Here is an 18,594-nt window from a genome sequence, read left to right as displayed (position 1 = left end):
CATTGGAAGTATTGTTTATAAAGAACATTTGTAACATTTCTTTTGAAATGACCTCAATTTTGTACTTCTTCACGAGCTTCAAACGTTTCTAAAACCCATCGCAAGCGGCACGCACGGTCTGCATGGGCATTTCGTTCCAGATTTTGAGAATTACGTTTTGAACTGGTCCAAGTTACTGACCTTGTATTCGTACAGCTTTAACATAATAAAGGACCAAACAAAAAAGCTAAGAGGGTTCAAATCCGGGAAGCTGGGTGGTCGCAATCCTTTGACCAAAAAGTCGATGAAATTGTCCCCATATTAGGCTAAAATCGCAATTTTCGTGTATAAAGGGTTATCGTCCTATTGAAATACGTAGGGCTCATCTCCGTCTTATCACCAGGCCACTACTGGGGGGATCCATCGTCCACAAAACCTCAGTTTTGAAGTACGCCGCAATGATTTTGAACTTCAAAAACGGCTATTTATGATGCCCCAATCCATTTTCAACGCGCGTAATACACAAACAACAAGTGACAGAATGTCAACACCACACACATCCGATAGCTTATATATACCACTAACGCTAACACCAATACTAATACAGAATATGTACATTGGGCTTACAAACACAATGATCAAACATTTGTATTCGAACTTATTGAACACCCTGTAAGGCTTGAGCACCATGACTTTTCAAACATAGTGTTTTTTTGGGACACCCTAGTCTACACGCGTATCCGAAGAGACGATATCTCTTTTGAAAAATGCTTCATGCTCTATTTGATGTATTAAACCAAATTGGATACGCCTTCGGATTGGAAATTGTCTCGACTTCCCTGGGCATAAAAGTATCATCGTTTTGTATTACCAGTTTTGTGGCTGGTTTTGTCAAATACTTTTTTTTATATTTTAATGTAATAAACTAAACATATCAGATCACTATGAGTTTGAGTTATTTCCACTTGCTTATTGTAGAATATTTTATTGTCCAGATGATTCGCTGATTTTCACAAAATTCTTTAGTTATTTTGATTTGTGTGTTCGTATGCATTAAAATATTTCCTAGAATGATATTTGTCGGAATGGGACACTGGACGGTGCACTTAAAAAAAACAACCTTTTCTTTAATATGTCCACTATAATATGCAAGGATCTTGATATAGTTTTCTAAGTTATTTATTGATTTGCTCTACTATATATTGGAACTTCATTTAAATATAGGGGATATTGACCAAATTCAGACATTACCCAGCTCCCTGTTAATTAGCTAAGGCCGAGGCTAAGGCCTTATTTTATTATTCAAGTGATTTGCTAAAATTAGCACAATTCACAAAATGCTCTCGAGCTTTAATTGATGTTTTTGTGCATTAAAAGAATTTCAATGTATAGGGGGTATTAGACAAAATGAGACACTGGACGATACACTCTAAAAAAGAAAAAAAAAACCTCTCTTTAATATGTCCACTAAGTAAGCAAGGATGCTAATATAATTTTCATAGTTATTAATTGATTTGCTCTATCTGATTTCAAAATTTCATTCAACTATAGGGGATATTTGGCAAAATCAGACACTATCCAACCCCCTAGGAAAAGTCGCATTTCTTTGTCCAGATAATTCGCCGATTTTCACAAAATTTTCTCGAGCTTTTAATTAGTGTGTTCTGATAAATTGAAAAATAAAGGTTCAACGTAAAAGGGATATTGGACAAAATGAGACACTGAAGGGACCCTGCAAAAAAGGAATAGCCTTTTGATATGCCTACAATAGGATCTTAGTACATTTTCCTAAAATGAAAATTGATTTGATGTTATACTTTTGAAAATATTTTTGAATTATAGGGGGCATCAGACAAAAACAGACACTAAACAGATTCCCAGTGAATTGTCCGAGGATAACACTATTTCATCGTCCTGAATTCCATAACTGACAGTAACTCATTTGATGATCTCCTCGAATCTTAAATGTGTATCATCTGAAGCATTTTATAGGGGGTATTAGACAAAATGAGACACTTATCCGTGTTCAAAAATATATGGGAGGCCTATTATGATATTTCCATAACACAAGTCAAGGTTTTCCCTGTCTTTTCGATTGATGTGAACATATGTATTAGCAAAATCCTCTATTTGTAGGGGAAATTGGACAAAATAGGACACTTCCAGTATTCTAACGGCAAAGGGGTCGGCACCATCAGATTCTTTGGATTTTTGGGATTTTTTAAATGTTTTCTCCAGATATGTGCATACCGTGGTTGAATTGCGTCCGTTTCTTGGCTCGAATTTGCACACTGTGCAGTGTGGGGAGGTAATGCCAAGAAGAAGAAGAAGAAGAAAAAAAGAATAAGAAGAAGAAGAAGAAGAAGGAGGATACGCCTTCAATAGCTGTTCCTTTCCAGGACATCCAATAATTAACTGTAGTTTACTTCTTATCTCTTTTTTTGAAATGGTTCGCACCCTTTCTAATTCGTAGAATCAAATTAGATATACCTTTGATAATTGTTTCGTTTCAGGTCATCCAAGAAATCCCTAGAGTAAAGGTCTTAAGATCTACATGTATAATCAAAGGCTATTATGTTTTTATTAGTTCAGACCTATCTAATCCGTAAAATCAAACTGAATGTGTCTTCGGTTGAAATTGTTGATTCAGTGTTATCTGTTTAGATGTAGACTAAATAAATGAATGAATGAATGTGTCTTCGGTAACTGTTCCGTTTCAGGTCATCTAAAAACTCCCTGGAGTATAGGCCTTAAGGTCTACACGAGTATCCGAAGGGACGAAATCTCTTTTGAAAAATGATTCACGCCCTCTTTGGGGTATTGAACCAAATTAGATACGTCTTCAATAGCTGTCCTTTTCCATGTCATTTAAGATCTCCATAGAGTTTATTCTTTGAGGTCTATATGCGTAGCCAAATGGCTGTTATATCTTGTTAAAAATGGTTCATGTTATTTCTAATCCGTAGAATCGAACTTGATATCCTTAAGTAATTGTACTGTTACAAGTCATCCATGAGCTCCCTGAAGTATAGACTTTAAGATATACACCAATAACCAAAGTGCTGTTATCTTTTTTTAAATAGTTCAAGCCCTTTTTAATCCGTAGAAAAAACTGGATATGCCTTCAGTAACTGTTCCATTTGAGGTCATCCAAAAACTCGCTGAACAGTATCAGTTGAACTCTCGTTTAAATAGGACGTTTATCTAGTGCGCTCTTCAGAATAATCAACCGTTACTGAAGCATTCTTTTATTTCAATCACTACCTCTCTTTTGAGTCAGTTTTTTTTTGTTCTCGGTGAAGGTACACATAACCTATCGGATCGACAAGGATTTTTCCATTGCTCAACTGTCAAATCACCGAAAATCAGTAAAATTATTTACCGAACAGTTCTGCTGTTGAGATTTCGGTAAAATTTCACCGAATTTGGTGATTTATTTTAAGTGTGAAGTTATCGAAAATGTAAGTGTTAAGGAGCCTCGGGAGTTGTACAAGATCAGATTTCCTAATAGCAATATCACATACAGCGAAGTGGTTATAGTCAGCCAGGTAGATAACTCACGCACTAGATCAGATCCAGAGAGTCAGCCAGGAATTATATCTCAGAATTCTCAGAACTCCCCCGCGTTCTCACCACGGCGACATACAGACACTCAGCTCACATTGACAAGTACATCGCACCCTGGTGCAGTGCTCGACGATAAGAATAGGACTAACGCAGTGGCGTAGCCACTGGTTTTGGACATAAGACACGTTTTTCGACAAAGCAATCGATGATCAGAATTCTCACATTGTAAATGCTATAATTAATGCCGCGAATCAATCTATAAAAAAAATCATCCGCCAAAATTGGACAAAAATGCGTTCCTTGGTGGAATTCTTCTATATCAAAGGCTTTAAGGTCACTCCTGACGGAATCCAAGTTTCAAAGTGCTCGCGTTTTCGGGGGCACACCACTCGATACGGAAGCAACGCACAACTGTCATTTTTGTTGATTTAGTTTTGCTGCGTCGCAGCATGCGTGAGAAAATAAAAATGACAGTTGTGCGTTGCTTCCGTATCGAGTGGTGTGCCCCCGAAAACGCGAGCAATTTAAAAAAAAAACTTGGATTCCGTCAGGAGGGACCTTTAAAGACAGATATCACAGCTTAAACTTCTTCAAAAAACATCCAATATCTGTTAACGAACAGCGTTTCAAAATATGTAAATCTAAAGCTAGGGCTCATGCGATATCATAGCAAACAATCGTGGAGAAAAATGGTGGCGTCAATAAACTCTAATGTTCCCCAGAATCGAATTTGGAAACAAATTAGAAGTATTAATGGAAGACATCAAACCAATAAATTAACATCTATAAAGCATAACGACTCCATCATCTCGAATTCTATGGACATTGTTGAGCTTCTAGGGAAGCACTTCTCTAATGTTTCTTCTTCTGACAACTATTCTCCATCCTTTAAAAAACATAAATTAATTATGGAAAAAACTTCTTTCAAGACAATAGATAACACTGAACCATACAACAAACCATTCACAAAAATCGAGTTCCAATCCTCCTTGAATTCAACAAAAGGATTTGATTTGATTGATTATAAAATACTAAAGCATTTATCTCAACCTTGCATATTGTCACAAAAAGTGTTTCCCGACGAATGGATGGAGACTTTCTATTCTAATCCCTATCAAACCCGGTAAAGATCCATCACTAGCATCCAGCTATCGTCCAATATCTTTCACAAGTAGTCTGTGTAAGCTCCTCGAAAGAATTATTAACAACAGACTTTCCTGGTACATCGAATCCAATAATATCTTGTCTAATTTGAAATTCAGTTTCCGTCGCGGTCGTTCCATACAATTGATAGTCTGACTATTCTAGAATCTGACATACAACCATCTTTCTTGAGAAAACAACATACTTATGCAATGATCGTCGATTTGGAGAAAACTTACGATTTAACATGGCATAGATTAATTTTAAACACATTAAAATCAATAGGAATAGATGGCAATATGTTGAGTTTTATAATAAATTTCCTTAAAAACCGTAAATTTAGAATATTGCAAGGAAATACTTACTCGTCTTCATATGAATTAGAAAATGGAATTCCTCAGGGTGCTGTTCTTAGTGTTATCCTTTTCCTATTGGCAATATGATAAAATACTAAGCAAAATGATCCAAAATGCAAAATGTTACTCGGGGCCGTCCAGAAACCACGTGGTCATATATGGGGGGAGGGGGGGTTTGGAAAATGACCACGATAAGCCACATGGGGGGAGGGGGGGTGTTGCTCTCAAACCACGTGGTTTTTTTTACACGAAAAACTTTTGGTGAATAACAATAGCGGTGTAAAAAATTCAAATCATTAAAATTTAATGATTTAATCATTAAACGCAAAGCGCATCTAATACTAATGACACACTGGTGGTATAAGTACCACGTACAAGAATCTTGAAACCATACCAATTATTGTCTTTATCAAAGATAGTCTTGGAATAATTTTCTTGTCCTCTTGTACCATGGTACAAGTACCACAGGTGTGTCTTTAGTATTAGGGCCGATGTCCAGGTAGCGTCTTTTCAACTCAGCGTTGAAAAGACGCAGGTGTGCATCGAGAAAAACCGGTAACGCAGCGTCGGTCGTAACGCCGATGCATATCTGCGCTATTTGACCATCTTAGCCTTAGATCCTATTTCCATAAAAAAAATAAAGGAAAGAACAGGTTGCGAATTAGTCTCAAAAAGGAAAAAGGAAAAGGAAAGGAAAAATGGGAAAATATAAAAAAAATTCCGCCGCGCCACGCCACCGCCGCAGATGGTTTTTAGGATAACGCAGCCGACACTTTTGCATCAGCGGACTGCAGCTACAAATTTGAAAAATATTCATGTTTTTACAATAATCCAAGAAAAAGAAAGAAAAAGAATTTCTTGTGGATATTCAGGAAAAATCCAGTAAAAAAATTTCCTGTAAAAACTTTGACATTACTTCATATCATTCTGATAAAGTGCTGGCATTCAGAATGATTTTTGAACAATTCCCTCTGAAAAATTTTGCTTGGAAATTTTGCTACAAATTGTTAAAGAAAAAAAAACAAAACATCTCCAGTGTAAATTGCGAAAAAAAATTCCTTAAGACTCCAAAAAAAATTCCATGTGAATTCTGTCTGAAAATTCAAAACAGTCCCGTGGGAAATCCATATAATTTTCGGTGGAAAAAAAATGTTCAAATTTTCATATATTTTTTTACATTCTAATGAAATTTTCTACGACAAGTTCTTTCGAATCTTCACCAGAAATTCTTCTTTATTTCCAAAAGAAGTTTTTCGAACCTTTTAAGGAATGCACATTTTCAGTCTCCAGTTAGCTTTGCGAGAAAAGGCGTAGGGTTGCCAACCCGGAGATAACGAGTTCGATTCTCGTTCCTGTCTAAGATGTGTTCGGGTGGGAAACATTCTCGACATCCTAGCTATAGAGTATCCATCTTACTAGCTAAACAAGATATATAATCGTGCAATGGCTGGCATAAAAAAGCTTTCAATTAATAACTAAGGAAATGCTAATAGAATATACTAAGTTGAAAAGCAGACCAACTTCCAGTTCGAATATGGAGCCATAGAAGAAGAGAAAACTTCTAAATTTTTTAATAAAAACTCTTCTGAATTTCCGAAAGATATTAAACAACCAAATGCCACATGAAACACTTTGATATTTCCGTTGATATTTTGTTTTTGGATTTTTTTTTTCAAATTTGGAATTTTGAAATAAAAATTTTTCGGAATGCTTTTTTACGTTCTTTGTGAATCACATTTTTTTTAATTTTACAAGTAGGGGTAAAGACGGCTTTGGCAGGTTTTGTTCTATTATTGGCAGGGGGGTTTTTGTCGACCAAATTTTATGAAATTTGGCCACAATATTCTTTGATATGCCAATAATAGAACAAAACCCGCCAAAGCCGTCATTTCCCCTTTTTTTTTATTCGAGGCATTATTTAGAATTTCCACGGAAGAGTCTATGGATTATCTTTAAAAAATTCTTTGGATTTTCAAAAAATAAATCTTTAGAATTCTCGAGATTCTTGTTTTTTTTAATTTGTACCATAAATTCTTCCAAAATTACATCGGGAATTCATTCTTCTTCGGGAAGTCATTTTGATTTCTTTGTAGGTTCAGCTAAACATTGCTTTTAATCTTCACCATGCAAATTTTAAGGAATTTTCACATCAGAAAATCTTTAAAATTTTGATTTAATTTTTTAAGGAATTCCTTCGAAAGTACAATTTTTTCGTTATTTTCACTTGTAAAAACATCGGAATTTCCTCGGGAAATTCATTATTGGTGTTTCAGATGAACTTTTTTCGATTTTCTACAGGAAAATCTGAATTTCTTTTGGAAAACGAAAAAAATTTCCATTGCAAATTTAGAAGAATTTCCTTTGACGATTCATTAAAGTTGCCCAGGATTTTGAAAAAAAAATCTTTAGAGATTCTGTAAAAAAAAGTAAGCTGCGTTATGGAATCAACGGGGTGCATCACGCCACGCTATGCACCAATCAGAAGCTAGGTGTAGGAATGTGCTAGGTAGGCAGAATTAGGCTATAAAACTCGAGTGCCAACGTGTCTCGTCCTCTTTACTTGTTCATTAAGCAGTGTGTAGTGTAGTGGTCTTACGTTAATAAAGTGTTTCGGTATATTAAAATTAGTTTTTAAAAACGCTAAACGGTATCCAAGATCCCTAACTGGTGTCAGAAGTGGGATCCGCGAGTGAGGTGTTAAAATAGTGATTGCATCAACCGCTCCAGAAAAATCCAGCAACGGAAACAAAGGACGAACGATTGCTGTCCGCCGCACAACGCATCTTTAATTGGTCATTAATAAACTGTAAGTACAACTCAATTTCTTACACCGTTACACGCTTTTACAAACCATGCCAAACACACGCCATTCAGACGAGATTGAGCAGCTCAAGGCACTAGTGCATGAGCTTAAGAGACAGGTATTGTCTCAGCCCGACAACTCGCAACAGTCAGAGATTGACGCGTTGAGAGATGAACTAGCGGGGCTTAGGGCACAGATTGTGCCGCCTACACAGGCGCAGGGCGGGGACGCATTTCGGCTCCCTGACCCGTTCAAGTATTTGTCCGAATTCACGGGCAACAAGAAAGAACTTTCAGCTTGGCTGGAAGAGGTCGATGACCTATATAATGATTATAAAGTAAAACCTCAAACGGGGGTTATTCACTCAGTAGCCTCTACATTAGAGCTATTAAAAATAAGGTGAAAGGGGAAGCCCGCACATTACTATGCGCAAATGGCAACCCTAACACTATAGACGGGATCAAGAGGATCCTCGTCGAACATTACGGTGATGAAAAGGATTTCATCACTAACCTCTCTACCCTTTTCCACACACGGAAGGGAGACAAATCACACACCCGTTTTTATAACGATATGCGTGAAGTAAATATCAAACTTAAAGCAAATCTCCAAACAAAACCACTCTCTGGCCATGAAATTATAGAAATAATTACGGTGGCCAGATACTTGGATAATATCCAAGAGCCATTGGGTTCCATCATCAGGAACTCGAAACCCAAAAACTTAGAAGAGGCACACCAGGCGGTGCTCCTCAACCAAAATGCAGAATCGCGGGTTAAGCATAAACCGCAGACGCATACACATCAGAGCCACCCGTTTAGAAGCAAGTATACCGGCTCTGATAAAAATAATAACAATAGCGACTTTAGGCCGCGACCGGGTGCGACACCTAACACCAACTATAAACAAAATAATCATGACACGCCGTTTAAAAAACAACCATATGTACAGCGAGTGAGAGCTGAGGCTCATAATATTGAAGTAGAAGAAGCAGAAGAACCAGAAGTTATTAATCCAGAGGAGGAGGTCGATGACTTGGAAATTTCTGACGAAGAGATAAATTTTCAGACTGCCAAGGGCAGGCTGAACCAAACTTAAATTTCATCCCATATATTCGCGTTCCAACAACTAAAGGAATTTTGAACTTCCTTGTAGATACGGGAGCGAATAAATCTTATATAAACCCCGACCACGTCAAAAAGGCCAAATCTGTAGCAAAACCCATCAGTAGTGACAAATAAAAACGGGAAATTTTATATCGATAAGATGGTTCACGCAAACCTTTTGCCCGATGCTTATCCTGAAAAACTCCCATATTTCGTTTTCAAATTTCACAAATTCTTCGATGGCCTCATTGGGTATGAGAATTTAGCCAAGATGAATGCTGTTGTTGATACAAAGCACCATAATTTGAAAATTGGAAATAAAACATTTGATTTCTCCAGATATTATCCTTCATCGGTAAACTTCAACATCCAAAAAAACTCTTTCGGACACCTTTACACCACTAAAAACGGTACCTTCTTAGTAGAAGAGGAGATAAACTTATCCCCTCAAGTTGTTTTGAAACCAGGGTTATATGAAGCTCGTGAGAATAGAGCTCTGGTACACCTTTCATGCCGATCTAAATTAGAATCAGAGAAACTAGGCCCATTCAACAACGATGATCTTGTTGAGAGCAAGAAAAAACCTGAAAAACCTTATTTCCTCAGTGATCACCTTAACAAGGAGGAAAAATCAAGGCTAATCAGTACTTTGCAACCATTCCGAGATGTATTTTTTCATGAAAGTAACAAATTGACTTTCACACACGAGGTGAAACACAAAATATCCACCACCGATGAGAATCCTGTACACCAAAAAAACATACAAATATCCTTACCATCTAAGAGAAGTCGTGTCAGAACAGATTCAGAAACTCCTAGAAACAGGAATAATTAGAGAATCTTGTTCCCCTTGGACATCTCCTATCTGGATAGTGCCCAAGAAAATGGACAATTCTGGAAAACAAAAATATAGAATTGTCGTTGACTACAGGAAGCTTAATGAAAAGACTCCTGCAGACAAATATCCTATACCCGAAGTGAGTGAAATACTCGATAGATTAGGTAAAGCTCAATATTTCACCGTTTTGGATCTCGCTAGTGGTTTCCACCAAATCGAGATCGATCCTAAGGATATCCCAAAGACCGCCTTTAATGTCGACGGAGGTAAATTCGAATTTGTTCGAATGCCGTTCGGGTTGAAAAATGCGCCCGCTACCTTCCAAAGACTGATGGACTCAGTGCTGCGAAAGCACCTGAATATAAGATGTTTCGTCTATATGGACGACATCATAATTTTCTCTAGATCTCTAGAAGAACATCTTCAAGATATTCGGAAGGTTTTAGAAACACTTAGAAACTCAAACCTGAAGGTCCAGAGTGACAAATCAGAATTTCTGAGAAAGGAAGTAGAGTTCCTCGGTCACGTTGTGACCACCAAAGGTGGAAGCAATTCATAAATGGCCTCTACCTAGAACTGCAAAACAATTAAAATCATTTCTAGGAACCGTAGGGTACTATAGAAGGTTTATTCCCCGTTTCGCACACGTTGCGAAACCCATGACTTCGAAACTCAGAGGAAAATCTAAGGAAATAGTATTAGACGATGCATATGAAAAGGCGTTTGCAGAATTAAAATCGATCATGACTTCTAATTTACTACTGGCGTATCCTGATTTCAATCAACCGTTTCTTCTGACTACGGATGCTTCCAATGTGGCCATAGGAGGAGTACTTTCTCAAATAATGGAAGGAAAGGAAAAACCTATAGCATACCTATCTAGAACCTTATCGACAGCCGAAGAAAAATACTCAGCCACATCAAAAGAGTTACTTGCCATTTATTTCTCTGCTAAAACTTTTCGACCCTACTTATATGGAAGACCTTTACTATTTATACGGACCACGAACCACTGACAAAAGAATTAAAATTGACGGATGCAACCGGACGGGTTACGAGACAAAGACTGTATCTCGAACAATTCGATTTTAAATTAGTATACAAACGTGGAAAACAGAATGTGGTAGCGGACGGTCTCTCAAGGATTCCTCGTGTTGAGTTGAATATTCATACCGTTTTGAAGAACGATTGCTACGAAAACCATGCTTCATACGATCCCGAAATCATAAATACTTTCAAGCTACAGATAATCCTTAAGGTCTCAGATGACAATAGCAAAAGTCCACATATTCACGTATGTATATTTCCAGGTTACACTCGCCATGTCTTCCACCAAGCCGAATATACGGGAGAGGACTTGCTCAGGATCCTCAAGGATTGCCTTGTCCCAGGCATTAAAAACGGAATATTCGCCCCTCTTAATGTAATCCTTTCCTGTAAACAGATCCTAAAAAACCATTTCAATCCTAACATAAAAGTCCATTTTTCAAACCTAAAACTGCCCGACCTCGTTTCCGAGAACGAACAAAACGACTTCATAAAAAGGAGCCATAATTTCAATCATAGGAGTTGGAAACTCACCTACGAAAAGGTCCAAAAGTCAGTGTTCTTTCCCGGAATGATTCAGAAAATTAAAAGATTCGTGAAAAATTGCGATGAATGCAAATTCTCTAAATATGAGCGGAAACCCTTCAAAATTGAAATTACTAGACGATTGTACGAAAAACCACTTGAAAATATCTTCATTGATGTCTATGTAAAAGAAGGTGAAAAGTTTCTAACACTTGTCGACTCTTTCTCAAAGTTCGCCCAGATTTATAAAATTTGCAATGAAACATCGGAAGAACTAATTGAAACCCTCACGGAATACTTCAAAACGTTCGGCATACCAAAATTGATCACATGTGATCAAGCAACTTCATTTAGAAGTCAAAATTTTAGAGCTTTTTTGGAAACACACGGTGTTGCCATTCACTATGCTAGTAGTAGCAACAGTAATGGCATAATCGAGAGGTTCCACAACACGCTTTTGGAAATGTATATGGCAAATGGGCCCTCCTTAGCCGTGCGGTAAGACGCGCGACTACAAAGCAAGACCATGCTGAGGGTGGCTGGGTTCGATTCCCGGTGCCGGTCTAGGCAATTTTCGGATTGGAAATTGTCTCGACTTCCCTGGGCATAAAAGTATCATCGTGTTAGCCTCATGATATACGAATGCAAAAATGGTAACTTGGCTTAGAAACCTCGCAGTTAATAACTGTGGAAGTGCTTAATGAACACTAAGCTGCGAGGCGGCTCTGTCCCAGTGTGGGGATGTAATGCCAATAAGAAGAAGAAGAAGAAGAAGATATGGCAAACAGGAGAAAGGTGGACGAACTTACACTCTATCAGGGATTATCTCTGATCACAGCCATATACAACGACAGTAAACACTCCACTACACAGCTCACTCCCCGACAGATAATTTTTGGCAACGCGACCTCTCTAAATCTGGACGACATAAATTTAACGAAACAAAGAGTAATTATGACGGCTAGAGATAATATTTCACAGGAAGTTAGGAAACACAATGCAAGACAAGTTACGGGACCCAAAGAGTACGAACATATCAGGGCTCAAGAAATCTTAGTTAAAACAAAAGCCAAGCCGTCTCCATATCACGACAGATACAGGGCGATAGACATTCAAGAACAACACAAAAAGACGATTACGGACACAACAAATATCAAAATACATAAAAAACATATAAAAAAAACCATCGAAGTTTACTCCCTCTATCTGATTTCAGACTATGTATCTTGATTCAAACAACCTGGACCGACATAAGAGTACATGACCTAAACCGTAACCCAGTCGCCATCATACCCCTTGGAGAAGCCAGAATAAGCAATAGTTACCTACGAATAGTTCACCCCATAAACTTAGGACAATTAGGAGATTACATAGCGGAAATCGATGCCGTGACGCAGAATGCTATCAACAAAGACAAACCACTTAGTAATATTCTGAAAATCAAGCTTCATAGACTGCACTCTATTATATCAAAGGTTAGGCCCATGAACAGGAATAGACGTTGGGAAGCTCTAGGGAAAGCATGGAAGTATATTTCAGGAAGTCCTGACGCGGAGGATTTAAAAATTATAAATGTGACAACGAATTCCTTGATTGATCAAAACGACAGGCAAATTAGAATCAACATAGCAATCGAACATAGACTCAAAAACATTACTGAAAAACTCAATTCTTTAATTAAATATCAGGGAAACTTTACTGCAGGGACTTTAGATGGATTTGATTCTATAAACCTCCTTTTCAACTTAGATGAGCTAATCTATCAGCTAGAAATCATAGAGGAAGCAGTCACCCTAGCCAGGAGAAATATCCCCAGCAGCCGCATCATCAGTTCTAGCGAGCTGATCACCGCCAAGAAATTTCTTTCCCACGATGGCCTTGAACAACACAGCATGGACAGCCTTTTGGACATCGCCAGTGTGTACGTAATCTACAGCAAGGACATGATTATCTATACCCTCAAAATCCCAAGGATCAAAAACGTTATCTACAAACTGAATTTCATTGAACCAGTGGTACAGAATAATCTCAAAATTCAACTGCACGCAAACTACTATCTCGACGGCCCAACACCCTATCTTTCTAAAACTCCATGTTCCAAAGCCAAGGATATGTTTATATGCTCCAGCGCGCAAACTGGACCAATGACGGAGTGTATTCAACAGCTGACTACCGGAAAACCAGCATATTGCAACGTAGAACGAACGTATGGAATAAATTTCATCAAAAGAGTGGACGACGCAAACATTGTGGTTAGCGCCGCAGATCTTCTCATGTCATCAAACTGCTCAGCCCAGGAACGTAAACTACTAGGATCGTTCCTTATACAATTTCAACAATGTACATTGAAGCTCGATGATGAGGAATATGCAAACCACAAATACGATGCGCAGCCCCATTCGTTTATCCCAACAACAGGGTTGAAGGTAACTCCAGTTAAATTCATAAATCGTCTTCCATTGGAACTTCTTCAGGAACAGCATTTGGAGCAGCGTCATAATATCGCGCATTTGAACCTAACAGCTGACAATATTCATTGGAAGCTGAAGCTTTTTGGATGGTTATCTTTCGGAACCCTAACGACATTGACAACCATTATAATTATCATAGCGGTAATCGGTGTTCTGAGAGTTCTTATATGGAAAGGAAACCACAGCATGGAAAATTCATCATCAATTCCGGATCCCATGATCATTGGACCTAGCGAAAGAGCAATACCCGAAAGATGGATGGAAATGCAGCGGCAGCCTCATCTTATTCCACAGGAGTAATAACATTACGGAAGCCGAGGACGTGCTTCCAACTAAGAGGGAGCCGTTATGGAATCAACGGGGTGCATCACGCCACGCTATGCACCAATCAGAAGCTAGGTGTAGGAATGTGCTAGGTAGGCAGAATTAGGCTATAAAACTCGAGTGCCAACGTGTCTCGTCCTCTTTACTTGTTCATTAAGCAGTGTGTAGTGTAGTGGTCTTACGTTAATAAAGTGTTTCGGTATATTAAAATTAGTTTTTAAAAACGCTAAACGGTATCCAAGATCCCTAACTCTGGTTTTTTTTTCTAATTTATATTTACTGAAACCTGTTAATACCTGTTAATATTGGAATGTAAACTAATATGATGATGCTGAAAGCAAAACTGGAATTTCTACAGGAATGCTACTCAAAAGAAACAACAGTAGGAGGTTTTATTTGCATCTCTAAGATTACATATTAACTTTGTGATTCTCTGACAAACTTTTCGTTGTAAGAGTTCAGTTCAGATGCTTCGCTGAGGTTAATATATTTTAAGAATTTCCAGTACCTCCAGAGCTACGGAAGGTCCCAAATACTCTTAGGAATCTATAGGGATATTCAGTGATGAACTTTATAATTATTTTAAAAAAAATTTAAAAAATTAATAATATAGGGATATTTTGGAAAATTTCTAAACCATTACAATTTTTACTCGAAATTTTTATAACATATTCGCGAGTCCACATTTTTTTGTATCCTCCTGATGCATCGAAGGTGTACGAGTTCTAGATATCCTAATACACGATACACATTACAACATGATAACATCATCAAAATGTTCGAATTCATGAAAATTTATAATTTCCATGCTGGGTTTAGTTTGATTTTAAATCAGTTGAAATTGTCCATCTTCAAAATTGATCGGTTTAACCATATGTTTTAGTTACATAAGGTTTTTTTTGTTAAATTTTTGTACTTGAGGAAAAACTACGTGGTCATTGGAGGGGCAGCAGGGAATATGTCCAAGGGCTTGACGACCCCTCCCCATGGCCATTGCGAGTTAAGGGGCCTGCCTAGGATGTGGTGGGGTTTGACAGTGGGCTCTGTTAAACCTCTACAAAAAGCTGCATGTGTCCATAAGCAGGCCCTATCAAACCCAGTCAACACATGAACGTATATGGTGTCGTGTAGGATGCTGAAGTGCAGGCGATAGAGGTACTTTTCCACACAACATGTATGTATATCGTCTCCAATTTAGCATCTTGTATTGCACCATGTGCGATTTTATGTAGACTGGCGACCGTGTGCCGCTCAAAGCGCACAAGCCCAACACGAGTGCCAACCGGCACATCAGGATTAATACCAGTGAGATCCTGATTACGGTATACTGGTCAAGGCAAGTGACACACACACGCGCGCGAAAGTAATGCAAAATAAACGACATGTAAAATGAACGTAAATTTACATTCTTACTTAGCGTCAAATAGAGATAAAATAAGGGTTGCTGAATAACATTAGCTTTCCGATTACTATCAATTATTTTCAATCCCGTTTCTTTTTGCCTTTCTTACGTTAATGAAATGATAACGCGGGCGCCTAATCCGAAATTCAAATGAACAATCGCTCACTTTGAGCGATTGATTGTTTATTCTCGCGAAGAATGAACAATTGAACAAATTAAGGAAATGCTAATACTGCTGTGTAGAAGTTTCATAGGTCACATCACTTTCCATGGTGAATCCTGATCTATGTTACTGATTACCCCACCCAACTAACACTACTTCCTTCCCGTGGTAATTGTGGAGATGCAGAGTTATTCTCGGTCTCTAGTAGCAACAATAGCCACACATTAACATTCCCTTCCTTTCCCAACTGACTGTAAGGACTTGGCCGGCGCCGTTATTGATCAATATTTGCGAGCTGCTGAAACGTGCACTTCGAGAATAGTTGGTAAATCCCAACCACTATTTACTTGGATCGTAGTGCAATTTGCACCAGTTCTGATCAATCACGAAGTAGCAACCATTGATATGTACAGTCAGTCTAGGCTAAGCTAAGCTAAGCTAAGCTTGAGGAAAAACCACGTGGTCAAAGGGGGGGTGGTCTGCCAAATGACCACGATAAGCCACATGGGGGAGGGGGGGTTGAAAATCTCCAAAAATATGACCACGTGGTTTCTGGATGGCCCCCTCTATGCAGATGATATAGTATTATATATGTCATCTAGCTATCTAAAATCAATTTAAAAACGAATTCAATTAACAATCAATAAAACGCAAAAGTTGTTGTCCGACCATGGATTTCGAATTTCAATTTTAAAGAACTCCTGTATGCACTTTTGCAGACGAAGAAAACATAGTGCGAATCCTTCATTTCGCATTAACGATGAAAACATTCGGGAAGTTGAGGAAGTAAGATTTCTCGGCATCATTTTTGATAAAAGGTTGTCCTGGCGAACTCATATTAAGCAAACGAAAAATAGATTTTTAAAAGCTATGAATATCATCAAAACATTATCGCACATCAAATGGGGTTCCGGGGCAACATCAAACTAAATGAATACTGCCGTCGAGCGACTAGGAAATTTTTAACATGAAAAAACAACAGAGGGGGGACAACGGATTTTTTTTCATATGGAGTTTGGCAAGTATGACAGTACCCTCTTTTTTGGCGCATAAATTTATACTCCAATGTCAAAATGCTCATATACTATTATAAATTGTGGTGGTATTTGTAAAAAATTGTATTGTTTACCGTTTTTACAAGAGAGAGTGGTGTCGAAAGCACATATTAAATTAAAGATCGCAACGAATAAAAATACACCAAATCCGTAAATATGTAGTGTTTTCACTTTATTCCTTACGCGAAATATGCAGATAAATAATTATGTTGGTAGAAGAAACTCTGTGCTGAGCAGAAACAGTTGTTTCTTGTATTATCCAAACTTTGTGCGTTTCAGAACATTCTCACTCACTGCAGTGTTTATTTTTCATAGACTACGGCTTGGTGTTAGTGCCGTCGACATTCGCTCGATTGGTGGCAACAAAAAATTGACAACTTAGCACCCGCCTGAAAAACAATGAACAAGGACGCCACCTGAAAAGACCAAATTTTGTTTAGCGTGTTATTGTTGTTATGTTGCCTTAGAAAATTTGCTTGCCGAGAATTTTGTTTTCGGCTTATTCTGACAGCTAGATTTCAGCTCGGCTTGACGTATACATTTTTTAATCTGTTTCTCCCTCCCACTGTGTTTAAAAAATTACCCATAGTGGATTTGTGCATTACTTGCACTGGCGACCGGCTTCGTGTGGGATCTAGAATAAACTATCTGATGATCTATCTTATATCTCAGTTCCAGAGCATAAAATATTCACCGAAGCAACTTCGCCCCGAATTTTGATAAACGTCGCAAGACTATTCAAAGCATAGAATGGTCACTGCGTTCAAAGAAAACATAATTAGCCTTGATTATATTTTTAATTTTTTGGCACTAAAAGTGTCCCTCAGTTGAACGAGTAGAAGCATAAGTACTAGAACGCTAGTGGCGCTGTAGTCATTTAAATTATTTTGCCAAATTATGCCTAAACAAGCTTCAATTGGCCATAATTTGTACATCATGTTATAGTGCTTGTTTGGTTTCATCGCCAACATCGGTTTGACAGTTGTAGTGCCGGTACTTTGGCTGCCAGGTCGAAGTAACCTGAATGTTAGTCACGCGACATTAGCAATCTTATACTTTTGAATCAACTGTTGAACGTCGGGGTCAAACCTATGTGGGTAGGGTAAACTGGGGTAAGATGCACCCCTGGGGCAAAACGACCTTTTGACATTTTTAGCGGTGTTTAAGACTAATTTCAAGCAACGTTTACTGCTGGATTGGTAGTTTGAGATTCGAACTAAATGCGCTGTATTTAAAACTATATGGAAACTGCCGAAAACATCATCAAAAACTCCAAAAGGTCGTTTTTGTGGTGCATATTACCTTAGTTTACCCTAATAATTTAAATCATCGTATAAGCGTTCAGTTTTACATTAATTTATTGATTTATGAAATCTGAATAAATTCTCACTGACTGGCATTCGATCGGAAACTGTCAATGTTCAGCCGAATATGAATATGTTACGAAGTGAGGGCGACAAAGAAGGCCGATGGGCTTCACCAAAAACATTCGATTATTTATAGCTCTGAGGTCTGTCTCATTTCCCGAATTAAACTCAAATCAATCTTAAAATCGCCTTAATACCTATCATGTTTTGTTATTCTTGTTTCTAGCTCGGGGAAGAAAGGTTTTGTTATTTTTGTCATAGAACAGCGTTAAACATTCAAATTTATAAAATTTATAAAAACTGGATCACGCACGTTTGTGTCGCCCTTTATTTTACTGAAAAGTAGATCACCGCACCAAATCAACCAACTAATGATAATACACACTGCCTTCGTATAGCCAATGCTCACGTGCTTACACATTGCTTATACACACAAACGAACCGCCTG

General features: G+C 37.9%; 1 protein-coding gene and 1 long non-coding RNA gene across 2 annotated transcripts in view; both read left to right on the top strand.

The window, feature by feature from the left end:
* Positions 1-18,594, top strand: part of LOC134228018 (uncharacterized) — a 593,534-nt gene that overhangs the window by 299,198 nt on the left and 275,742 nt on the right. The window lies entirely within an intron of this gene.
* On the top strand, positions 7,514-14,135 carry LOC134227709 (uncharacterized). The gene is made up of 3 exons (XM_062709361.1): positions 7,514-7,851; positions 11,103-11,215; positions 12,581-14,135. Exons 2-3 carry the CDS (start codon positions 11,115-11,117, stop codon positions 14,133-14,135), a joined length of 1,656 nt encoding a protein of 551 aa, XP_062565345.1. The 5' UTR covers positions 7,514-7,851; positions 11,103-11,114.

This window comes from Armigeres subalbatus, chromosome 3 (genome assembly GCF_024139115.2).
Source record: "Armigeres subalbatus isolate Guangzhou_Male chromosome 3, GZ_Asu_2, whole genome shotgun sequence".
NCBI lineage: Eukaryota > Metazoa > Arthropoda > Insecta > Diptera > Culicidae > Armigeres > Armigeres subalbatus.
This window is presented reverse-complemented; position numbering and strand designations above follow the sequence as displayed.